Below are 26,045 nucleotides of genomic sequence, written 5' to 3' on the forward strand. Positions count from 1 at the left end.
AATAAACTCAAATTGTTCAACTACAAATGTGTTCCTGCTGGTCTTAAGCTGGGAGGCATCGAAATATCATATCACGTTAAACCTGATGGCAAAGCAAAGCAGAAGACTCAAATGTATTTGATTTATGTATTTACGTATTTGTATCTAAATGTATTTACAATAACCCCACATGCTATTATTTCTAATGTAAGTTTCAGTTTACAAAGACATTTATTTTGTATCCTTTCAACCAGCGATTTCAAGGCCTAGCGACTGAGAAGAGGGCTAGTATACTGGTGGAGATATTAACAATATGAACAGTAAAAGACCAACCATAAAATATATTGAAAATAGATATTCATGATCGTGGAATGGGAGAAAGAAAGCAAAGGTTGAGTTTTGGACAATGAGTTTGAGATGATGGCCTGACCACCAGGTCAGATGCTGTATGGGCCACAGAAGATTAGACCCAAATTCTTCACATTCCAAAGCACAGGGTTCCAGAACAAACGGTTCCTTTGGGTGGCTGCCAACCTTCCTCAAGCCCTGTCCCCAGCCTCCATAACATCTCAGTAAGCACAGTGAGACAAATAAGACCCTGATGAGACCCTGTAAATCCAAATGTGACCATTCTGTATGTCCGTTTTTCTAACTCCTCCCCATCCCCACAAACATCACCCACCCCCACATAGGTTATCCAGGCGACCTATGTATTCAGAAGCAGAAAGAAATGTAAATTTTACTTGGAATGACTGATTATAGAACAGCACTATCTCACAGAATTCTCTGCGCTGATAGAGATGTTCCATATCTGCGCTGCGCACAGTATAGTAGCCACGGGTTTACATGTAGCCATCGAGCACTTCAAATGCTGCGAGTGAGACTGAGAGACTGAATTTTCCATTTTATTTAATTTTAATCAATTTAAATAATCACATACGACTAGGGGCTACCATCTTTAAGAATATACCTCTACAGCAAGTCTCCTCACCTGTGGTGGACCATACTCAGCCACTTGCCTTCACCCAAAACATGCTCTTCGTGACCGCTTGGATGATTTTAATTCACTTAGAGTCACCACTCTTCATAAAATCCCATGTACAGCAAACACGCTAATCAAAACCATCAGCTGCTTGTAGATTCCTATTTTTGCCATCACCATGTACTATTTTTATTTTTTAAAATAATTGACAGACATCACCAATGTAATGCAGTGTGTTTATGTGATGAATACTGCTCAGAGAATTAAGGATCTTTTGGGTATTCAAATCTTACCTTGAATCTGCCCAGATAGTTTTTGTTCCTTCCACTGCATCTTATTACCCTGCTAGTCTTTAAACCAAGTTTGATAGTTGAAGTTTGCTACCATGTGGAGTGAAATTTATCCTTTGGTGTCTGATCTCAGAATCTAATCATAGCAACTGACATGGAAAACGTGTTCACAGACTAAACCAAACTTTCATCTGCACTGTTAGAACAAATCATTCCCGAAGACTGTTCATATTGGCTATTGTCTATCAATTGGCTATTGTCTAAATAAATGAGGTAAATTTCAATTCTCTTACTACTAGAAAAAAAAAATTGCCACCTTTCTTTAGAATGTCATGAATAGACAAATTTTACTTCTGAAACACAAGCACTTGAAGAAGTATAAGTTTCAGCTAACATCCTGGTTATTTTCTCCTTACCAGAATCAGTGTCTTTCTATTTATTTACTCAAATGAGGAAGGAATCTACATTTAGATTAAAATTGGTTGCCTGGACTATACGTTCTATTTTGTTCCTTTGTAGATCGCACCACCTTTGAGATTTCCAAGTGGTGGGGCAGACTGCTGGCTATAGGTCTGGATTCAAAGAAGAGGTCTGTGCATGGGCTATGAATTTGAGAGTCTATGACATATAGATGGTGCCTGGAGTCAAGCAAGTAAACCTTAGAACAGGGGGCAGATGACACACCCCTTTCAAGAGATTTATCTTGAATAAAGGGAAGGGCATCAAGGCCCAGGTAGCTGAGTGGACAAGGAAAGGGTGGAACCTCATGAGGGCTCATAAAATATAAATGTGTGTGTGTGTGTATGAATGTCTTAGAAGTCATGTTACTAGCTGAACAGGTGATGACATAAAAACCTTGGATTCTGCTTCAATCCACTTATTTCCGTGTGTGTGTGTGTGTGTGTGTTTGCTGACCCCAATTCAAAAGTTTAAGTTTAATCGCATGATTAAACTGATGTGATGTGCTTATATAAAATAGGTGAATTTTGCTATTTTAACTCTCACCAGGCAGTTTCATGTCCAAATTCTGTGGCTGAGACTTGGCAAGTACCTTCCTGTAGACCTTGTGGCTGGACACTCCCTCTTCTTTTTATTTTCCTCTTAAAAAGATGGTTTTCTTTTTCCAGCACATGATTTATCTTTCATCGAAATTTCAGTGTCATCTTTGTGCTGTTTATATATAGACCCTTTCCACAGTAGCATAATTTACACTGGTCTGCTGTCTGTGTCCATCCCACTTCCATCCCTGGGGCACTGCTTTCTCCTTCATAAGTCATTGTTTATTTAAGTCTCTTGTGTCTTTGAATACGAATGCTAAGCTTTATCTTCTTACAGCATCTATCTCTAGGACACCACTGGAAGGGAAGATGACAGAAGAGGGTTTGTCTACCGAATTGTAATAACATTTCATTCCTGTCTCCTTAAGACAGGCAGAAGCAGAGATGGACTATCAAAAGATGCAACAGAACCAGATGTAGAAACAGCCAGAGACAGGACAGCCTGACAGAAAAACAGAGATAGCTGGTCAGGCAGGCTGAGAAAGCCCAACAGATGGACAGACTCAGAAATTGTACCTCCTCCCCCAAAAGAGACAGGTAGAAAGGCATACACAGAAAGGGGCAGACAGAGACAGGTAGAAATAGATGGAGACAGAGACAGGGAGGCAGAGGAAGCCAGGCACAGACAGGGACAAACAGACACCCATTCAAACTAAGGCAAAGAATGATGGTTGCAGACAGAGACAGGGAGACAGGCAGAGGCTGATTGACACAGATAGAAAGACAGAGACAGACAGACTGAGAGACAGAGAAAGACAGACGCACACTGAAAGAGAGCCAACAGACATAGAGATAGTGATGGGGAGAGAGAGAGTCAGAGAGAAACAAGGTTGGGGGTGGGGAGAAAGACAGAGACAGATCGGGACAGAAAGGGAAAGACAAAGACAGATGGATGGAGAAAGAGACACAGAGAGATGCAGATACAGACGGATACAGAAGCACTGGAGAAATACAGAGACAGAGACAGAAACATAGAGACCCAGACACAAACAGATTGTCAGAAACAGAGAGAAACAGAAAGATACGGACAGTAAGACAGAGACAGAGAGTGACGAAGATAGGCAGTCTGAGACAGAGACTGAGGAAGACAAAGACAGAGGTAGATAGAAATTAGACAGGGATGCAGACAGACATCATGGAGACAGAGATAGGGGATGACAGAGAGAGCGGCAGACATACAGAGAGGGAAAAACAGAGACAGGGATAAATCCTCATCATTGTCAAGGACCACGTGGTATCCCATAGGGGTACATCTCCTTTAGTGTGGCGTTTACTTTGCTGTTATTTAGCTTGATGGTTTCCTATAGCGTTACCATGACTGTACTTCGCCCTGCCTCCCCATTTCCCCATGCCTTACGAAGAGGCTAACAAAATGAGTATCAACATGGGAAAAGGTTTCTTCCTCATCCTGAGCAGTCAAAAAGAAAAGAAAAAAAAAAAAAGAGAAAAAATAGAGACAGGTATTGGATAAATTGCCCAAACTGGCAAATGGCAACAGTCAGGGTTTGTGAGAGTTTAAATGTTTAAATGAGTGTATTTCAGCTGTCACTCTTTGTACATTATTGAACATCTTTCTATTGTAAGCGGCAACAAGCAATTTAAGGATTTAAAGCTCGTTGGGTAGGAAAACAAAAGCAGATCTTTCAGTCAAGGTACACTTGTAGCTAAGTAGTCTCTGAATTTCCCAACTGAGGATACCTCTGTTTAGATGAAATGGCATCTTGGCATTCAGCTCAAGAAAAAGTGATTTCAAATTGCTTAGAGAGTTTATATAAAGAAAGTGAAATTCTTGCCGAAAAAAAAAAATAACAATAATTTTTACGTTTCAACTGAATCATGACTTACTCTTCTCCCCAGTTATTTTTAAACACAAATAAAATGAAGTCTATTGTTTGTAGTTGGTTAGGTATATGGAATATAAGGGAACACGAGAAAGGGTAGGGGGCTGCAAAATTAAGGGCAAACATCGAAGGATGCAACAGCAGCTTCCTGGTTGAACCATTTCATATAAGTAACTGTCACGTAAATATTACTCTAATACTAGTATGTGGGTTTGGGATAAGGAAGCCTTTCAAATCTCCTTAAAGAGTAAAAGGAATGAATGAATGGATAAAGTCAAAAGTAATTTGTTCACTGAATGACAATGGATAAAATCTAATTGGGAAGAGAAACATAAACCACCAGTAAGGAAAATTCTGATTTCAACTAAGTAAAGCCTTAAATCTGGTGACTGTTTTTTTTTTTTTTTAAATTTAAATGTACATTTATTTATTTTAATTGGAGGCTAATTACTTTACAATATTGTATTGGTTTTGCCATACATCAACATGAATCTGCCAAACACCAATAGAGTATACTATTTTTTTAATTTGTTCATCTTGTATTAATTTATCACACTCTTTCCAAGCATGTATTTATTATTTATATGGATTCTTAAATAGAGTTTTCCATTCTTTGACCTCAAAATGACTCAATGGAGGGAATGGGATGGTGACAATTTGTAAGTTAACAGTAATCAGAAACTAACAAATTCAAATCGTGACTAGTGTGCTTCTCCTTTTGTGACAAAAACACTTTTTATCTTACCCTTTTGATTACTAGTGTGGACTTCTCGTGATGCCACTTCCAGATGCCAAATAATTCCCATGATAATTCAAAAGCGTTCCTTTCCAGAGGTTACCAGACCTGTTTTTAAGCGGGAAAGAGTCTTTCCACGTACAATTCCAACGTCAAATGTTTCTGAAGGGCAAAGGCCATCAGCGTGCTTAGAGAGTGCATTCTGGTGCATAAATAATTCATGGCTGTATGCCACAGAAAAAGTCTGTCTAGTACCGAGATGTCCTCATAGCATCAATCTGCCGCCTTCCACTCCACCCCCAATATAGGGTTGTATAAGATTTGAGGCGTCTTTCTAGGGTTAAAATGCTAGGAAAGTCAAAATAAAGCCAAAGTAACATCAAGATACGATATGAAGTCAACTAACCTAAGAATGTTGAGGAACAACCAATAAAGAGAAGATCATCAGTGTAGCCTGGGTGCGTTCACAGAGTGAGAGATCATGGGAACCAAGTACTACACGCTCAGTGGCAGGGAATGGGGAAAGGGAAGCAATCCAAAGGAAGCTAGCGGTAGTAGTGGTAATGAGTGGGGCAGAGTGGCTCTAAACACGCGAACTGAAAGAGAAACCAAACGGTTTCTTTAACATCCCTTTAATCAAGCTAAAGGAAATGCATATTTTAAAAGAGTTTCCCCAACAGTAGTAGAGTAGGTAGGTTCACAGGTTCTCTCTAAAGTCAACTGGTCTTTGACTTTGCAGAAATGATGGGAGGGGGCATTGATGGATGGTAAACCAGGAGGACAGGTTGCCACTTTAACAGCACAAATGAGGTCTAAAGGTGTTGGGGGAGCAGGGCTTTAAAATTTCTCCTCTTCATAGGCTCAGGTAAACAATCTCAAGTATTATGAGCTACAGTTCAACAAAGACTCTGACAGAGGTGGGCCACCAGAGGTGGGCAAGTCCGGTTGGTCCCACAGAAGGAGCTGGCATCTGGACAAAGCTGGTCGTCCCTGACCCCAGGAAAAGAGCTGCTCACCTCTCTGAGATTTTGTTTTCAGGAGTCCTCACTCAGGAAAACGCCCCTCTCTGGGGAGGTACAGGAAATTACAGGTCACATATATGGGGAAAACCACATCTTCGTTCTCCAGATTCACCACCTCTAGCTCTTCATCCTTTCCCAGGGAAAGCACCTGGAGTTCTGTCTCCTTCCGGAAAATGGCTCTTCCAGCCCTGTCCAAGGAGGCCAGGCGCAAGCGGAACGCGACCTTTCTCTGCCAGAGTAAGCTGACCCCGAGACCGCAGGACTTGTTCAGCGCGCTGCGCTTGAAAATGATGCGCCGGTTGGCATAGCACACCACCAAGTCCCAGCCGACGTTGAAGCCTGCCCACCGCCAGCTGCACTGCTTATCCCTGAGGAGCTGGCCCCCGCACCGCATGCTGGTCCTCTGGAGGTCGGACACGAAGACATCCACGGGCCCGAGGTCTCTGGTCTGCTCAGCCCGGAGGAGGGCAAGCCACTGCTCTTTGTACACTGGGGTCAGCCACGTGGCAGGGATCAGTGCATCCTGGTCGATGATGCGTGCTGACGGCAGGTCGCAGATCATGTAGGCAAGCCGCAGCTGCTGGAACGCTGGCACGAAGGCTCTGCCCTGCTCGGTCTCCAGGAAAGGGGTGCCCTCTGACTCCTGCCTGGACCTGGCAAACCACGAGTCGGCGTCAGGCAGCAGGTCTCTGCGGGGGCCTCTCCATGTCGGCTGCAGCTGCAGGAACATCCACTTTTTCAGCGTCGTGTACACATCCATCTCTACCTCCATCACGAAGAGCTCTGAAGAGGCAATGACCTCTTTCATGAGATCCAGGCTAACTTCTCTCAATAACTCCTCACTATGCTGGGTCATCAGGTTGTCCAGCAGCCACTGAAGACACATGGCCCTGATGTTCTGGAGTCCGTAGCTCTCAGCAGAGCAGTAGTAGCTGCACACGGTCTGATCACTGACCGTCTCCTTCATTATCTCTCCGCACTGCTGAATCAGCTTGTCCAGCTGCAGCATGCTGGCTGTGGCCAGCATGGGGACCACTCGACCGGGTGGGATGAGCACAGAGTTTCGGTACAGGGAACCTAAAGCCTCGTGCAGTGCCTCACAATCAATGTTCTCGTCAGGCATCTGCAACTCTACAGTATCCATGGTTGTCTCACGCCACGCACCACTGAACATGCTAGCAAAGTATCCTGACCGGCACAAGTAGACCTTGTGCAAGTTCCACTCCTTCCCCAGGGCACGGATCTGCACGTCACTCCCTTCTCCTCTCAGAAAAAGTGTCTTATAAACGGACTCTAAACTGTCTTTTGCTCGCTTCCTGTGAGGCGCTTTTGTGAGCTGCCCTTCTGGGCCTGTCTTCCGCTTGTGGCGCCCTTGGCTAGTGGTGGGTCTGGCCTCTTCGCTCTCCTCCCCTTCCTCTATCACTGCCACTGCTACCTCCTCGGCCTCCTCCTCCCCCTCAGGGGCACCTGGCTCCTCTGGGGCATGCCCCACTCTGTTCGAGGGCATCTGACTGTTTACTGCTCCCATGGCTTTTACCTCAGGGGTACAGAGGGCAAGCTTCCTCACCAGACGCAGCCGCCACTGGCACTAGCTCAGCCCACGGTGTCGTTGGATACGGCTGATGTTTGTGACGTCATCTTGGACGCCACGCAAAGCCACACCCACGAGGCTTTCCCCTACCCCTCCCACTCCCCATCACAGGATAAGTGCACTCTGTACCAGGAATTCCACTCTGCGTATCTTTCCCTCCAGGGATGATTTCTCTGCGGCTCCCTTCGTAGGATAATGGTGGAACAGAGGACTTTGTGTATGAATTTTCCCCATGAATCTTAAGAACATCATTTCCTCTTCCCCATTTGAAATAATTACTGATCACTCCTGTTTTTGGATAATTACGTCTTGGTTCCAGCTCTGTGCTCTATGCACCTTAATTTCTGTAATTATTTTCTTAGGTTATCCCATCATTTGCGGCTGTCAAAACATTTTCTGTGATAAAAGTGGCAATGTGTGCCCAGTCTTTGCTTTTGTCTCTATTTTAGACACCAGCTAAGCATGTAACAAACTTAAACACTGAAAGAAATGAGGAATGAATGAGATGGATTTTGATTTTTGAGGAAATTAATAATATTAAATACTGACAAGTGTTATATGCTAAACAAAGTATACGGTGTAGAAAGAGTGTGGACCTTTCAATGACAAGGAAAGTACAATGCAAGGGAAAAAACTTTGAAAACGGTAAGTCTCTCAGGTCATTTGACCTTGCCTGAGTAGAATGTTTGGGGCTTCCCAAACATTCCCAGTGGTAAACAATCCACCTGCCAATGCAGGAGACGCATGAGGCATGGGTTGGGAAGACTTCCTCGAGGAGGAAACGACAACCCACTCCAGTATTCATGCCTGAAAAATTCCATGAATAGCAGAGACTTGCAAACTAGTGTCCATGGGGTCGCAAAGATTCTGCCCTATTCAAATCATGTGAGTAGAATGTTTACACACTTTGAATAGGACAGGATAACCTTAAATCACATTTTAAATATTCTCTGTTAGATGGCTATAGAAAGTTGATAAGAAGGTCTATATAATGCTTCAGGTTGAGAGGTGCTTGGCATGAGACAAACATGAATACTGACTCTAGAGTTGTGACAGCTAATGGTGAATGGTGAACAGTGCCGCCAGATTCATGGTCTCCGAAGGAGAAGATTTAACTCGGGACCAAAGACAGTCTCAGTCACTTGGAGCATTGTGTAGATTTTATCTAAAGTGAAAGTGACAGAAAAAGCTTCAGACATAGACGTCAGAAGGGAGCAGGAGAGAACCCACCTCACTACTTTAAGCAAGGCGTTATACACTTCTCAACTAGCTGCTGAGACTAGATAAAAGATACCTCAAGACTTCGAGAATTTTTCCAGACCCTTTCCTGTAACATACCTCCTGGGATGACATCAGCACGAGATTAGCCAGAAGGAACAGGTTAACCCAGAGCTACAGCTGTGGAAGTTTTTACCCAGACCTTCTCCCATAACATATATCCAAAGCTTAAAAAAAAAAAAAAAAAAAAAAAGACATGTCCTTGAATAAGAGATACTGCTGCCTATGAGGCCTACATATCTATAGCAAAGAATGTGAAAAAGAAAGAATGTTTATCTCCTCCTTAAAGGGGCCTTAGGCTTTGACTCCTTATCAACCTGCCTAAGTTAACTCTCTCATTTCCCCCTTTTTATTTTAGGAGAATATTGTTGCTGAGGGGAAAGGGGCAGAGAAATCTGTCAGTAACTGCTTCCTGCAGGTGAGGGGCACTGACCCTAAGTGGTTGAAGCAACATATTCTCCTTACCCTTTTACTTAGGGTTTCTGATCCAAGGGCCCCAAGTAGTAAATACACAGTTATATATGTAAGGAGCAAACAGCAAAAAACAGAATGATTACAATGATTGTAGTCAAGATAGTTTTTCACAAAGGAGAGCTTGTAAACCAAGATTGTATCTGTAACCATGGTGGAACATCAGGGGAGTCCATTTTGAAGAGTGGCCAGAATCTCTGCATCACTGTTACTTTGTCTGGGAAGCCATTGTATCCTTTAGAAAGAACAAACTAGATAAGTAGATTAAAAGGCAGAGACCAAATATCAGTAGATGAATTACTGTAATCAGCAGTCCAAGAATAACCTGCAAGAATCAGGTTACATTTGATAGTAACTTTGATCCTGGTCTGGGTAGAGTCAACACTTGGGCTGCCCTATTTATAAGAATGGAGCCATCTGGCATATTCATATACATTTTGAATGTAGGTATAAAAAACCCAGTTAGAAGTAGTTGAAAGAATGAAAACCTGAAATTTAACAGACAAAATAAATCTTATAATTTCTTTTCAGGTGAATGAGTCTATAACCCAGCGTAGACAGGTGCTTGAGGTAGCCAGTTGTCAAAGTTTGTCCAGGTAGGCCTTGGCTTCTTACTGTGGTATTACTGTAAAAGCCAAAATAGTTGTCCCCATTAACAATTTAGGTGCTTTTCTAGGTATGAGAAGATGCAAGAATTTGGGCTCAAGAAAATCTTTACCTGAAAATCTCTAACTATCCAAAGGCCTGTTTTGTCCATTTTTCCAGAACACAGAGCGAGTGCCTAATTTCTGATTTTCACCCTGAACTCCTTTCAGGGGACGTTGAAGGTCAGCAGCTGTAGTGTCCATGAGTTAATCTTTGTAGAGGCAGATAGCAAGTGCCAGTTGCCAGAGCAGGGCCCTTTTATGGCCATGAGTTTGACCATGGTTTGCAGAGCATTTCATTACCATCTTGTTCCATGGTGCTGGGAGGGTTCATTCGCAGGTCTGCCAAAGATCTCACTGATAGGCCACTCAGTGTGTTATTACTGGACTAGGCCCTGTGAGTAACAAAAGTCTCTGGACCACACCTGTCTTACTAGTCTCTTGGTCCAGGAAAATATTCTGTCTTGTTGCTTCTTATATACAGAGTCACACCATTATACTTATGGATTTCATATGGAGCTGCACACCATCATTATATCAGTGGCTCAGTCACACACTTGATAATGTAAGGAACAACACTTCTTGAAGCAGGCAGTATAGAAAACAATATCGTTAGAAGTAATAGTAGAATCATCAGGAAGAACTTCAATCAAGAACTTCTATTAAGTATAGCCCAGTGACATATCCATGTCATCTGATTTCGTTTGCTAAATGACTTTCAGATCAGATCAGATCAGATCAATCGCTCAGTCGTGTCCAACTCTTTGCAACCCCACGAATCGCAGCACGCCAGGCCTCCCTGTCCATCACCAACTCCCGGAGTTCACCCAGACTCACGTCCATCGAGTCAGTGATGCCATCCAGCCATCTCATCCTCTGTCGTCCCCTTCTCCTCCTGCCCCCAATCCCTCCCAGCCTCAGAGTCTTTTCCAATGAGTCAACTCTTCGCATGAGGTGGCCAAAGTACTGGAGTTTCAGCTTTAGCATCATTCCTTCCAAAGAAATCCCAGGGCTGATCTCCTTCAGAATGGACTGGTTGGATCTCCTTGCAGTCCAAGGGACTCTCAAGAGGCTTCTCCAACACCACAGTTCAAAAGCCTCAATTCTTCGGCACTCAGCCTTCTTCACAGTCCAACTCTCACATCCATACATGACCACAGGAAAAACTATAGCCTTGACTAGACGAACCTCTGTTGGCAAAGTAGTGTCTCTGCTTTTGAATCTGCTATCTAGGTTGGTCATAGCTTTCCTGTCAAGGAGCAAGCGTCTTTTAGTTTCATGGCTTCAGTCACCATCTGCAGTGATTTTCGAGCCCAAAAAGATAAAGTCTGACACTGTTCCACTGTTTCCCCATCGATTTCCCATGAAGCGATGGGACCGGACGCCATGATCTTCGTTTTCTGAATGTTGAGCTTTAAGCCAACTTTTTCACTCTCCACTTTCTCTTTCATCAAGAGGCTTTTTAGTTCCTCTTCACTGTCTGCCATAAGGGTGGTGTCATCTACATATCTGAGGTTATTGATATTTCTCCCGGCAATCTTGATTCCAGCTTGTGTTCTTCCAGTCCAGCGTTTCTCATGATGTACTCTGCATAGAAGGTAAATAAGCAGGGTGGCAATAAACAGCCTTGACGTACTCCTTTTCATCTTTGGAACCAGTCTGTTGTTCCATGTCCAGTTCGAACTGTTGCTTCCTGACCTGCATACAGATTTCTCCAGAGGCAGGTCAGGTGGTCTGCTATTCCCATCTCTTTCAGAATTTTCCACAGTTTATTGTGATCCACACAGTCAAAGGCTTTGGCATAGTCAATAAAGCAGAAATAGATGTTTTTCTGGAACTCTCTTGCTTTTTCCATGATCCAGCGGATGTTGGCAATTTGATCTCTGGTTCCTCTGCCTTTTCTAAAACCAGCTTGAACATCTGGAAGTTCACGGTTTACGTATTGCTGAAGCCTGGCTTGGAGAGTGTTGAGCATTACTTTACTAGCATGTGAGATGAGTGCACTTGTGTGGTAGTTTGAGCATTCTTTGGCATTGTCTTTCTTTGGGATTGGAATGAAAACTGACCTTTTCCAGTCCTGTGGCCACTGCTGAGTTTCCAAATCTGCTGGCATATTGAGCCCAGCACTTTCACAGCATCATCTTTCAGGACTTGAGATAGCTCCACTGGAGTTCCATCACCTCCACTAGCTTTGTTCGTAGTGATGCTTTCTAAGGCCCACTTGGCTTCACATTCCAGGATGTCTGGCTCTAGGTCAGTGATCACACCATCGTGATTATCTGGCTCGTGAAGATCTTTTTTGTACAGTTCTTCCGTGTGTACTTGCCACCTCTCCTGAATATCTTCTGCTTCTGTTAGGCCCATACCATTTCTGTCCTTTCTCGAGCCCATCTTTGCATGAAATGTTCCCTTGGTATCTCTTGTTTTCTTGAAGAGATCTCTACTCTTTCCCATTCTGTTGTTTTCCTCTATTTCTTTGCATTGATCGCTGAGGAAGGCTTTCTTATCTCTTCTTGCTATTCTTTGGAACTCTGCATTCAGATGCTTATATCCTTCCTTTTCTCCTTTGCTTTTCCCTTCTCTTCTTTTCACAGCTATTTGTAAGGCCTCCCCAGACAGCCATTTTGCTTTTTTGCATTTCTTTTCCATGGGGATGGTTTGATCCCTGTCTCCTGTACAATGTCACGAACCTCATTCCATAGTTCATCAGGCACTCTTATCTATCAGATCTAGGCCCTTAAATCTGTTTCTCACTTCCACTGTATAATCATAAGGGATTTGATTTAGGTCATACCTGAATGGTCTAGAGGTTTTCCCTACTTTCTTCAATTAAAGTCTGATTTTGGCAATAAGGAGTTCATGATCTGAGCCACAGTCAGCTCCTGGTCTTGTTTTTGCTGACTGTGTAGAGCTTCTCCATCTTTGGCTGCAAAGAATATAATCAGTCTGATTTTGGTGTGGACCATCTGTTGATGTCCATGTGTAGAGTCTTCTCTTGTGTTATTGGAAGAGGGTATTTGTTATGACCAGTGCATTTTCTTGGCAAAACTCTATTAGTCTTTGTCCTGCTTCATTCCATATTCCAAGGCCAAATTTGCCTGTTACTCCAGGTGTTTCTTGATTTCCTACTTTTGCATTCAGTCCCCTATAATGAAAAGGACATCTTTTTTGGGTGTTAGTTCTAAAAGGCCTGGTAGGTCTTCATAGAACCGTTCAACTTCAGCTTCTTCAGCCTTACTGGTTGGGCCATAGACTTGGATTACTGAGATATTGAATGGTTTGCCTTGGAAACGAACAGAGATCATTCTGTCGTTTTTGAGATTGCATCCAAGTACTGCATTTCAGACTCTTTTGTTGACCATGACGGCTACTCCATTTCTTCTGAGGGATTCCTGCCCACAGTAGTAGATATAATGGTCACCTGAGTTAAATTCACCCATTCCAGTCCATTTGAGTTCGCTGATTCCAAGAATGTCGACATTCACTCTTGCCATCTCTTGTTTGACTACGTCCAATTTGCCTTGATTCATGGACCTGACATTCCAGGTTCCTATGCAATATTGCTCTTTACAGCATCGGACCTTGCTTCTATCACCAGTCACATCCACAGCTGGGTATTGTTTTTGCTTTGGCTCCATTCCTTCATTCTTTCTGGAGTTATTTCTCCACTGATCTCCAGTAGCATATTGGGCACCTACTGACCTGGGGAGTTCCTCTTTCAGTATCCTCTCCTTTTGCCTTTTCATACTGCTCATGGGGTTGTCAAGGCAAGAATACTGAAGTGGTTTGCCATTCCCTTCTCCAGTGGACCACATTCTGTCAGACCTCTCCACCATGACCCACCCGTCTTGGGTTGTCCCATGGGCATGGCTTAGTTTCATTGAGTTAGAAAAGGCTGTTGTCCTAGTGTGATTAGATTGACTAGTTTTCTGTGAGTACAGTTTCAGTGTGTCTGCCCTCTGATGCCCTCTTGCACCACCTACCGTCTTACTTGGGCTTCTCTTACCTTGGGCGTGGGTTATCTCTTCACGGCTGCTCCAGCAAAGCCCAGCCGCCGTTCCTTACCTTGGACGAGGGGTATCTCCTCACCGCCGCCCTTCCTGACCTTCAACGTGGGATAGCTCCTCTAGGCCTCCTGTGCCCAGGCAGCCACGGCTCCTTGGATGTGGGGTCGGTCCTCCCGGCCGCCGCCCCTGGCCTCGGGCTTGGGATTTCTCCTCCCGGCCACCGCCCCTTACCTGAGACGCGGGGTAGCTCCTCTCGGCCATTCCTGCGCCCTGTCGGTGAGTCCCACTCAATCAAGAGTAGGCTCCATTATTGGAGCCACCCTGACCCTGAGAGTCAAATTTGCTCAAGATATTCCATTTGTTCATGATAGTCAGCCTGCTTTGTGAAACTGGTTGAAAGTGAAAGTCACTCAGTCGTGTTCGACTGTTTGCGACCCCATGGACTATACAGTCCGTGGAATTCTCCAGGCCAGAATACTGGACAGGGTAGCCTTTCCCTTCTCCAGGGGATCTTCCCAACCCAGGGATCGAACCCAGGTCTCCTCCACCGCACGTGGATTCTTTACCAGCTGAGCCACACGAGGGAAGTTCTGCTAAATACATCACTTACCTTGAGGAACACAAAATCGGCTGTCTCTAGTTGTAACAAATGATGCTTATTCTCCTGATAGAGGCCGTGCCACAATGAGGTACTATTTGTTATGTAACATCTTATATAACACCCATATGGCATACGCTAACTTATCTTGTGTGTTCAGGATAATTGTTGAGACTCCGTGATATGTTAAACTACACATTCCAGCAGATCTTGTTTCCCAGAAACGGGTGGGGGAGGGGGGAGGGGTTAGAGAGAGGGGATTATCCAGTAACAGTCAAACCAATTTCTTTTAAAAACTCACCAGGAAGGGCTTCTCTGGTGGCTCAGATGGTAAAGAATCTGCCTGCAATGCAGGAGACCCGGGTTCGGTCCCTGGGTCGGGAAGATCCCCTGGAGAAGGGAATGGCAACCCACTCCAGTATTCTTGCCTGAAGAATACCATGGACAGAGGAGCCTCCTGGGCTATAGTCCATGGGGTTGCAAAGAGTCAGACATGACTGAGCGACTCTCTCTCTCTCTCTCTCACACACACACACACACACACGAAGAATAACTGACTCCCTATTCATATAGGCTTTGTGACTTGCTATTCTCACATTAGGGAAAATCATAACTAGCAAGGGTGGTCCAAAACTTGTCTTTGATTCTAACAAAAGTCATGTGGTGCTCAAAGGTGAACCCAGCTGGATTCATTGCCTGGTTTTTATAATCCAAGCCCTTGACTTCAAGTCCTGTTTCAAGGACTAATAATCATTGTGTTTCGTTTGATTACTTGTTTTGCAGTTGGCCAATGCATCCTGTCTGGAGTCTTAAATGCTATTGCACAGCCCGTGTCACACCAGAGTATTCAATGATGCATTCTACTGCAAAAGGAGCAGGAGAGACCAATCCATGTCCTACTACAGACTACATTCTCTAAACAAATTCCTGATCATCAAAATCAGAGCAATGTTGATAATCTAGATAACATGGGTTAATGGCTTGTGGCCAGAAGGGGGTACTAAAAAGTATCTCTTGACATCCAGGCTAGGACATGTTATTCTCCCATTAGACATTGAAAAAAATCTCAGGGAATGCCAACTTCAGGTGAGATCATGAGATCTTGTCACTCTGAGATCATGATAAAGTGAGACAAAACAAAGGCCACTTCATGATTTTTTTGTTCCTTAGCACAGACAAAAGCAAAATCACTGTACAAATCACCGTATATCCCTCTCCTAGCTAGTATGAGTGACTGCTAGTTTGGGGGTTTTGTTTTCCCCTTTGCTTTGTTTCTTTGCTTGTTTTCAGCAATTGTAGCTTTAACCTCACTCTAATCTATTCTCTCTATAGAAAAGGTTTATTAAGATACTGTCATAGGAATTCCCTGTCTTTCTGACAGTATCCAATCCAGATCAGAGCTCTGCTTCTTTAAAAATTCACCCAAATCACCTAAAACAAGCCCACCTCTTTTTTTCTTTAATTTTTTTTTGAGGTGGTCCCTTTATTTAGTCTTTATTCAATTTGTTACCATATTGCTTCTGTTTTTTTGTTTGTTTGTTTTCTTTTATGTTTTGGTTTTTGGCCACAAGACATGTGGGACCTTAGTTTCCCCAACCAGGGAGCGAACCCACACCACCTACTTTGGAAGGCAAAGGCTCATCCACCGGACCAGCAGGGAAGTCCCAAGCCCAAATCTCTTAACATCCCTTTTCTATCACCCACGTACTTGTGTGGCCCACAGTTCCTTCACTGTGTATGTTCTCCTTCACTGCAAAGAATAATAAACTCAAATTGTTCAACTACAAATGTGTTCCTGCTGGTCTTAAGCTGGGAGGCATCGAAATATCATATCACGTTAAACCTGATGGCAAAGCAAAGCAGAAGACTCAAATGTATTTGATTTATGTATTTACGTATTTGTATCTAAATGTATTTACAATAACCCCACATGCTATTATTTCTAATGTAAGTTTCAGTTTACAAAGACATTTATTTTGTATCCTTTCAACCAGCGATTTCAAGGCCTAGCGACTGAGAAGAGGGCTAGTATACTGGTGGAGATATTAACAATATGAACAGTAAAAGACCAACCATAAAATATATTGAAAATAGATATTCATGATCGTGGAATGGGAGAAAGAAAGCAAAGGTTGAGTTTTGGACAATGAGTTTGAGATGATGGCCTGACCACCAGGTCAGATGCTGTATGGGCCACAGAAGATTAGACCCAAATTCTTCACATTCCAAAGCACAGGGTTCCAGAACAAACGGTTCCTTTGGGTGGCTACCAACCTTCCTCAAGCCCTGTCCCCAGCCTCCATAACATCTCAGTAAGCACAGTGAGACAAATAAGACCCTGATGAGACCCTGTAAATCCAAATGTGACCATTCTGTATGTCCGTTTTTCTAACTCCTCCCCATCCCCACAAACATCACCCACCCCCACATAGGTTATCCAGGCGACCTATGTATTCAGAAGCAGAAAGAAATGTAAATTTTACTTGGAATGACTGATTATAGAACAGCACTATCTCACAGAATTCTCTGCGCTGATAGAGATGTTCCATATCTGCGCTGCGCACAGTATAGTAGCCACGGGTTTACATGTAGCCATCGAGCACTTCAAATGCTGCGAGTGAGACTGAGAGACTGAATTTTCCATTTTATTTAATTTTAATCAATTTAAATAATCACATACGACTAGGGGCTACCATCTTTAAGAATATACCTCTACAGCAAGTCTCCTCACCTGTGGTGGACCATACTCAGCCACTTGCCTTCACCCAAAACATGCTCTTCGTGACCGCTTGGATGATTTTAATTCACTTAGAGTCACCACTCTTCATAAAATCCCATGTACAGCAAACACGCTAATCAAAACCATCAGCTGCTTGTAGATTCCTATTTTTGCCATCACATTGTACTATTTTTATTTTTTAAAATAATTGACAGACATCACCAATGTAATGCAGTGTGTTTATGTGATGAATACTGCTCAGAGAATTAAGGATCTTTTGGGTATTCAAATCTTACCTTGAATCTGCCCAGATAGTTTTTGTTCCTTCCACTGCATCTTATTACCCTGCTAGTCTTTAAACCAAGTTTGATAGTTGAAGTTTGCTACCATGTGGAGTGAAATTTATCCTTTGGTGTCTGATCTCAGAATCTAATCATAGCAACTGACATGGAAAACGTGTTCACAGACTAAACCAAACTTTCATCTGCACTGTTAGAACAAATCATTCCCGAAGACTGTTCATATATCAATTGGCTATTGTCTAAATAAATGAGGTAAATTTCAATTCTCTTACTACTAGAAAAAAAAAATTGCCACCTTTCTTTAGAATGTCATGAATAGACAAATTTTACTTCTGAAACACAAGCACTTGAAGAAGTATAAGTTTCAGCTAACATCCTGGTTATTTTCTCCTTACCAGAATCAGTGTCTTTCTATTTATTTACTTAAATGAGGAAGGAATCTACATTTAGATTAAAATTAGTTGCCTGGACTATACGTTCTATTTTGTTCCTTTGTAGATCGCACCACCTTTGAGATTTCCAAGTGGTGGGGCAGACTGCTGGCTATAGGTCTGGATTCAAAGAAGAGGTCTGTGCATGGGCTATGAATTTGAGAGTCTATGACATATAGATGGTGCCTGGAGTCAAGCAAGTAAACCTTAGAACAGGGGGCAGATGACACACCCCTTTCAAGAGATTTATCTTGAATAAAGGGAAGGGCATCAAGGCCCAGGTAGCTGAGTGGACAAGGAAAGGGTGGAACCTCATGAGGGCTCATAAAATATAAATGTGTGTGTGTGTGTATGAATGTCTTAGAAGTCATGTTACTAGCTGAACAGGTGATGACATAAAAACCTTGGATTCTGCTTCAATCCACTTATTTCCGTGTGTGTGTGTGTGTGTGTGTGTGTGTGTGTGTGTTTGCTGACCCCAATTCAAAAGTTTAAGTTTAATCGCATGATTAAACTGATGTGATGTGCTTATATAAAATAGGTGAATTTTGCTATTTTAACTCTCACCAGGCAGTTTCATGTCCAAATTCTGTGGCTGAGACTTGGCAAGTACCTTCCTGTAGACCTTGTGGCTGGACACTCCCTCTTCTTTTTATTTTCCTCTTAAAAAGATGGTTTTCTTTTTCCAGCACATGATTTATCTTTCATCGAAATTTCAGTGTCATCTTTGTGCTGTTTATATATAGACCCTTTCCACAGTAGCATAATTTACACTGGTCTGCTGTCTGTGTCCATCCCACTTCCATCCCTGGGGCACTGCTTTCTCCTTCATAAGTCATTGTTTATTTAAGTCTCTTGTGTCTTTGAATACGAATGCTAAGCTTTATCTTCTTACAGCATCTATCTCTAGGACACCACTGGAAGGGAAGATGACAGAAGAGGGTTTGTCTACCGAATTGTAATAACATTTCATTCCTGTCTCCTTAAGACAGGCAGAAGCAGAGATGGACTATCAAAAGATGCAACAGAACCAGATGTAGAAACAGCCAGAGACAGGACAGCCTGACAGAAAAACAGAGATAGCTGGTCAGGCAGGCTGAGAAAGCCCAACAGATGGACAGACTCAGAAATTGTACCTCCTCCCCCAAAAGAGACAGGTAGAAAGGCATACACAGAAAGGGGCAGACAGAGACAGGTAGAAATAGATGGAGACAGAGACAGGGAGGCAGAGGAAGCCAGGCACAGACAGGGACAAACAGACACCCATTCAAACTAAGGCAAAGAATGATGGTTGCAGACAGAGACAGGGAGACAGGCAGAGGCTGATTGACACAGATAGAAAGACAGACACAGACAGACTGAGAGACAGAGAAAGACGCACACTGAAAGAGAGCCAACAGACATAGAGATAGTGATGGGGAGAGAGAGAGTCAGAGAGAAACAAGGTTGGGGGTGGGGAGAAAGACAGAGACAGATCGGGACAGAAAGGGAAAGACAAAGACAGACGGATGGAGAAAGAGACACAGAGAGATGCAGATACAGACGGATACAGAAGCACTGGAGAAATACAGAGACAGAGACAGAAACATAGAGACCCAGACACAAACAGATTGTCAGAAACAGAGAGAAACAGAAAGATACGGACAGTAAGACAGAGACAGAGAGTGACGAAGATAGGCAGTCTGAGACAGAGACTGAGGAAGACAAAGACAGAGGTAGATAGAAATTAGACAGGGATGCAGACAGACATCATGGAGACAGAGATAGGGGATGACAGAGAGAGCGGCAGACATACAGAGAGGGAAAAACAGAGACAGGGATAAATCCTCATCATTGTCAAGGACCACGTGGTATCCCATAGGGGTACATCTCCTTTAGTGTGGCGTTTACTTTGCTGTTATTTAGCTTGATGGTTTCCTGTAGCGTTACCATGACTGTACTTCGCCCTGCCTCCCCATTTCCCCATGCCTTACGAAGAGGCTAACAAAATGAGTATCAACATGGGAAAAGGTTTCTTCCTCATCCTGAGCAGTCAAAAAGAAAAGAAAAAAAAAAAAAGAGAAAAAATAGAGACAGGTATTGGATAAATTGCCCAAACTGGCAAATGGCAACAGTCAGGGTTTGTGAGAGTTTAAATGTTTAAATGAGTGTATTTCAGCTGTCACTCTTTGTACATTATTGAACATCTTTCTATTGTAAGCGGCAACAAGCAATTTAAGGATTTAAAGCTCGTTGGGTAGGAAAACAAAAGCAGATCTTTCAGTCAAGGTACACTTGTAGCTAAGTAGTCTCTGAATTTCCCAACTGAGGATACCTCTGTTTAGATGAAATGGCATCTTGGCATTCAGCTCAAGAAAAAGTGATTTCAAATTGCTTAGAGAGTTTATATAAAGAAAGTGAAATTCTTGCCGAAAAAAAAAAAATAACAATAATTTTTACGTTTCAACTGAATCATGACTTACTCTTCTCCCCAGTTATTTTTAAACACAAATAAAATGAAGTCTATTGTTTGTAGTTGGTTAGGTATATGGAATATAAGGGAACACGAGAAAGGGTAGGGGGCTGCAAAATTAAGGGCAAACATCGAAGGATGCAACAGCAGCTTCCTGGTTGAACCATTTCATATAAGTAACTGTCACGTAAATATTACTCTAATACTAGTATGTGGGTTTGGGATAAGGAAGCCTTTCAAATCTCCTTAAAGAGTAAAAGGAATGAATGAATGGATAAAGTCAAAAGTAATTTGTTCACTGAATGACAATGGATAAAATCTAATTGGGAAGAGAAACATAAACCACCAGTAAGGAAAATTCTGATTTCAACTAAGTAAAGCCTTAAATCTGGTGACTGTTTTTTTTTTTTTTTAATTTAAATGTACATTTATTTATTTTAATTGGAGGCTAATTACTTTACAATATTGTATTGGTTTTGCCATACATCAACATGAATCTGCCAAACACCAATAGAGTATACTATTTTTTTAATTTGTTCATCTTGTATTAATTTATCACACTCTTTCCAAGCATGTATTTATTATTTATATGGATTCTTAAATAGAGTTTTCCATTCTTTGACCTCAAAATGACTCAATGGAGGGAATGGGATGGTGACAATTTGTAAGTTAACAGTAATCAGAAACTAACAAATTCAAATCGTGACTAGTGTGCTTCTCCTTTTGTGACAAAAACACTTTTTATCTTACCCTTTTGATTACTAGTGTGGACTTCTCGTGATGCCACTTCCAGATGCCAAATAATTCCCATGATAATTCAAAAGCGTTCCTTTCCAGAGGTTACCAGACCTGTTTTTAAGCGGGAAAGAGTCTTTCCACGTACAATTCCAACGTCAAATGTTTCTGAAGGGCAAAGGCCATCAGCGTGCTTAGAGAGTGCATTCTGGTGCATAAATAATTCATGGCTGTATGCCACAGAAAAAGTCTGTCTAGTACCGAGATGTCCTCATAGCATCAATCTGCCGCCTTCCACTCCACCCCCAATATAGGGTTGTATAAGATTTGAGGCGTCTTTCTAGGGTTAAAATGCTAGGAAAGTCAAAATAAAGCCAAAGTAACATCAAGATACGATATGAAGTCAACTAACCTAAGAATGTTGAGGAACAACCAATAAAGAGAAGATCATCAGTGTAGCCTGGGTGCGTTCACAGAGTGAGAGATCATGGGAACCAAGTACTACACGCTCAGTGGCAGGGAATGGGGAAAGGGAAGCAATCCAAAGGAAGCTAGCGGTAGTAGTGGTAATGAGTGGGGCAGAGTGGCTCTAAACACGCGAACTGAAAGAGAAACCAAACGGTTTCTTTAACATCCCTTTAATCAAGCTAAAGGAAATGCATATTTTAAAAGAGTTTCCCCAACAGTAGTAGAGTAGGTAGGTTCACAGGTTCTCTCTAAAGTCAACTGGTCTTTGACTTTGCAGAAATGATGGGAGGGGGCATTGATGGATGGTAAACCAGGAGGACAGGTTGCCACTTTAACAGCACAAATGAGGTCTAAAGGTGTTGGGGGAGCAGGGCTTTAAAATTTCTCCTCTTCATAGGCTCAGGTAAACAATCTCAAGTATTATGAGCTACAGTTCAACAAAGACTCTGACAGAGGTGGGCCACCAGAGGTGGGCAAGTCCGGTTGGTCCCGCAGAAGGAGCTGGCATCTGGACAAAGCTGGTCGTCCCTGACCCCAGGAAAAGAGCTGCTCACCTCTCTGAGATTTTGTTTTCAGGAGTCCTCACTCAGGAAAACGCCCCTCTCTGGGGAGGTACAGGAAATTACAGGTCACATATATGGGGAAAACCACATCTTCGTTCTCCAGATTCACCACCTCTAGCTCTTCATCCTTTCCCAGGGAAAGCACCTGGAGTTCTGTCTCCTTCCGGAAAATGGCTCTTCCAGCCCTGTCCAAGGAGGCCAGGCGCAAGCGGAACGCGACCTTTCTCTGCCAGAGTAAGCTGACCCCGAGACCGCAGGACTTGTTCAGCGCGCTGCGCTTGAAAATGATGCGCCGGTTGGCATAGCACACCACCAAGTCCCAGCCGACGTTGAAGCCTGCCCACCGCCAGCTGCACTGCTTATCCCTGAGGAGCTGGCCCCCGCACCGCATGCTGGTCCTCTGGAGGTCGGACACGAAGACATCCACGGGCCCGAGGTCTCTGGTCTGCTCAGCCCGGAGGAGGGCAAGCCACTGCTCTTTGTACACTGGGGTCAGCCACGTGGCAGGGATCAGTGCATCCTGGTCGATGATGCGTGCTGACGGCAGGTCGCAGATCATGTAGGCAAGCCGCAGCTGCTGGAACGCTGGCACGAAGGCTCTGCCCTGCTCGGTCTCCAGGAAAGGGGTGCCCTCTGACTCCTGCCTGGACCTGGCAAACCACGAGTCGGCGTCAGGCAGCAGGTCTCTGCGGGGGCCTCTCCATGTCGGCTGCAGCTGCAGGAACATCCACTTTTTCAGCGTCGTGTACACATCCATCTCTACCTCCATCACGAAGAGCTCTGAAGAGGCAATGACCTCTTTCATGAGATCCAGGCTAACTTCTCTCAATAACTCCTCACTATGCTGGGTCATCAGGTTGTCCAGCAGCCACTGAAGACACATGGCCCTGATGTTCTGGAGTCCGTAGCTCTCAGCAGAGCAGTAGTAGCTGCACACGGTCTGATCACTGACCGTCTCCTTCATTATCTCTCCGCACTGCTGAATCAGCTTGTCCAGCTGCAGCATGCTGGCTGTGGCCAGCATGGGGACCACTCGACCGGGTGGGATGAGCACAGAGTTTCGGTACAGGGAACCTAAAGCCTCGTGCAGTGCCTCACAATCAATGTTCTCGTCAGGCATCTGCAACTCTACAGTATCCATGGTTGTCTCACGCCACGCACCACTGAACATGCTAGCAAAGTATCCTGACCGGCACAAGTAGACCTTGTGCAAGTTCCACTCCTTCCCCAGGGCACGGATCTGCACGTCACTCCCTTCTCCTCTCAGAAAAAGTGTCTTATAAACGGACTCTAAACTGTCTTTTGCTCGCTTCCTGTGAGGCGCTTTTGTGAGCTGCCCTTCTGGGCCTGTCTTCCGCTTGTGGCGCCCTTGGCTAGTGGTGGGTCTGGCCTCTTCGCTCTCCTCCCCTTCCTCTATCACTGCCACTGCTACCTCCTCGGCCTCCTCCTCCCCCTCAGGGGCACCTGGCTCCTCTGGGGCATGCCCCACTCTGTTCGAGGGCATCTGACTGTTTACTGCTCCCATGGCTTTTACCTCAGGGGTACAGAGGGCAAGCTTCCTCACCAGACGCAGCCGCCACTGGCACTAGCTCAGCCCACGGTGTCGTTGGATACGGCTGATGTTTGTGACGTCATCTTGGACGCCACGCAAAGCCACACCCACGAGGCTTTCCCCTACCCCTCCCACTCCCCATCACAGGATAAGTGCACTCTGTACCAGGAATTCCACTCTGCGTATCTTTCCCTCCAGGGATGATTTCTCTGCGGCTCCCTTCGTAGGATAATGGTGGAACAGAGGACTTTGTGTATGAATTTTCCCCATGAATCTTAAGAACATCATTTCCTCTTCCCCATTTGAAATAATTACTGATCACTCCTGTTTTTGGATAATTACGTCTTGGTTCCAGCTCTGTGCTCTATGCACCTTAATTTCTGTAATTATTTTCTTAGGTTATCCCATCATTTGCGGCTGTCAAAACATTTTCTGTGATAAAAGTGGCAATGTGTGCCCAGTCTTTGCTTTTGTCTCTATTTTAGACACCAGCTAAGCATGTAACAAACTTAAACACTGAAAGAAATGAGGAATGAATGAGATGGATTTTGATTTTTGAGGAAATTAATAATATTAAATACTGACAAGTGTTATATGCTAAACAAAGTATACGGTGTAGAGAGAGTGTGGACCTTTCAATGACAAGGAAAGTACAATGCAAGGGAAAAAACTTTGAAAACGGTAAGTCTCTCAGGTCATTTGACCTTGCCTGAGTAGAATGTTTGGGGCTTCCCAAACATTCCCAGTGGTAAACAATCCACCTGCCAATGCAGGAGACGCATGAGGCATGGGTTGGGAAGACTTCCTCGAGGAGGAAACGACAACCCACTCCAGTATTCATGCCTGAAAAATTCCATGAATAGCAGAGACTTGCAAACTAGTGTCCATGGGGTCGCAAAGATTCTGCCCTATTCAAATCATGTGAGTAGAATGTTTACACACTTTGAATAGGACAGGATAACCTTAAATCACATTTTAAATATTCTCTGTTAGATGGCTATAGAAAGTTGATAAGAAGGTCTATATAATGCTTCAGGTTGAGAGGTGCTTGGCATGAGACAAACATGAATACTGACTCTAGAGTTGTGACAGCTAATGGTGAATGGTGAACAGTGCCGCCAGATTCATGGTCTCCGAAGGAGAAGATTTAACTCGGGACCAAAGACAGTCTCAGTCACTTGGAGCATTGTGTAGATTTTATCTAAAGTGAAAGTGACAGAAAAAGCTTCAGACATAGACGTCAGAAGGGAGCAGGAGAGAACCCACCTCACTACTTTAAGCAAGGCGTTATACACTTCTCAACTAGCTGCTGAGACTAGATAAAAGATACCTCAAGACTTCGAGAATTTTTCCAGACCCTTTCCTGTAACATACCTCCTGGGATGACATCAGCACGAGATTAGCCAGAAGGAACAGGTTAACCCAGAGCTACAGCTGTGGAAGTTTTTACCCAGACCTTCTCCCATAACATATATCCAAAGCTTAAAAAAAAAAAAAAAAAAAAAAGACATGTCCTTGAATAAGAGATACTGCTGCCTATGAGGCCTACATATCTATAGCAAAGAATGTGAAAAAGAAAGAATGTTTATCTCCTCCTTAAAGGGGCCTTAGGCTTTGACTCCTTATCAACCTGCCTAAGTTAACTCTCTCATTTCCCCCTTTTTATTTTAGGAGAATATTGTTGCTGAGGGGAAAGGGGCAGAGAAATCTGTCAGTAACTGCTTCCTGCAGGTGAGGGGCACTGACCCTAAGTGGTTGAAGCAACATATTCTCCTTACCCTTTTACTTAGGGTTTCTGATCCAAGGGCCCCAAGTAGTAAATACACAGTTATATATGTAAGGAGCAAACAGCAAAAAACAGAATGATTACAATGATTGTAGTCAAGATAGTTTTTCACAAAGGAGAGCTTGTAAACCAAGATTGTATCTGTAACCATGGTGGAACATCAGGGGAGTCCATTTTGAAGAGTGGCCAGAATCTCTGCATCACTGTTACTTTGTCTGGGAAGCCATTGTATCCTTTAGAAAGAACAAACTAGATAAGTAGATTAAAAGGCAGAGACCAAATATCAGTAGATGAATTACTGTAATCAGCAGTCCAAGAATAACCTGCAAGAATCAGGTTACATTTGATAGTAACTTTGATCCTGGTCTGGGTAGAGTCAACACTTGGGCTGCCCTATTTATAAGAATGGAGCCATCTGGCATATTCATATACATTTTGAATGTAGGTATAAAAAACCCAGTTAGAAGTAGTTGAAAGAATGAAAACCTGAAATTTAACAGACAAAATAAATCTTATAATTTCTTTTCAGGTGAATGAGTC

The 26,045-nt window shown here is 43.5% G+C and overlaps 2 protein-coding genes across 2 annotated transcripts; both read right to left on the reverse strand.

The window, feature by feature from the left end:
• Window positions 1-4,656: 4,656 nt before the first annotated feature.
• On the reverse strand, window positions 4,657-7,517 carry LOC147340530 (germ cell-less protein-like 1). Its single transcript, XM_086388317.1, has one exon. It carries the CDS (start codon window positions 7,434-7,436, stop codon window positions 5,931-5,933), a length of 1,506 nt encoding a protein of 501 aa, XP_086244443.1. The 5' UTR covers window positions 7,437-7,517; the 3' UTR covers window positions 4,657-5,930.
• Window positions 7,518-21,758: 14,241 nt separating this feature from the next.
• On the reverse strand, window positions 21,759-25,182 carry LOC147340531 (germ cell-less protein-like 1). Its single transcript, XM_086388318.1, has one exon. It carries the CDS (start codon window positions 23,690-23,692, stop codon window positions 22,187-22,189), a length of 1,506 nt encoding a protein of 501 aa, XP_086244444.1. The 5' UTR covers window positions 23,693-25,182; the 3' UTR covers window positions 21,759-22,186.
• Between the last annotated feature and the right edge of the window lie 863 nt (window positions 25,183-26,045).

The sequence above is a fragment of the Bos grunniens genome, chromosome X (assembly GCF_055505025.1).
Source record: "Bos grunniens cultivar Pamir isolate PY7600 chromosome X, Bosgru_T2T1.0, whole genome shotgun sequence".
Taxonomy (NCBI): domain Eukaryota; kingdom Metazoa; phylum Chordata; class Mammalia; order Artiodactyla; family Bovidae; genus Bos; species Bos grunniens.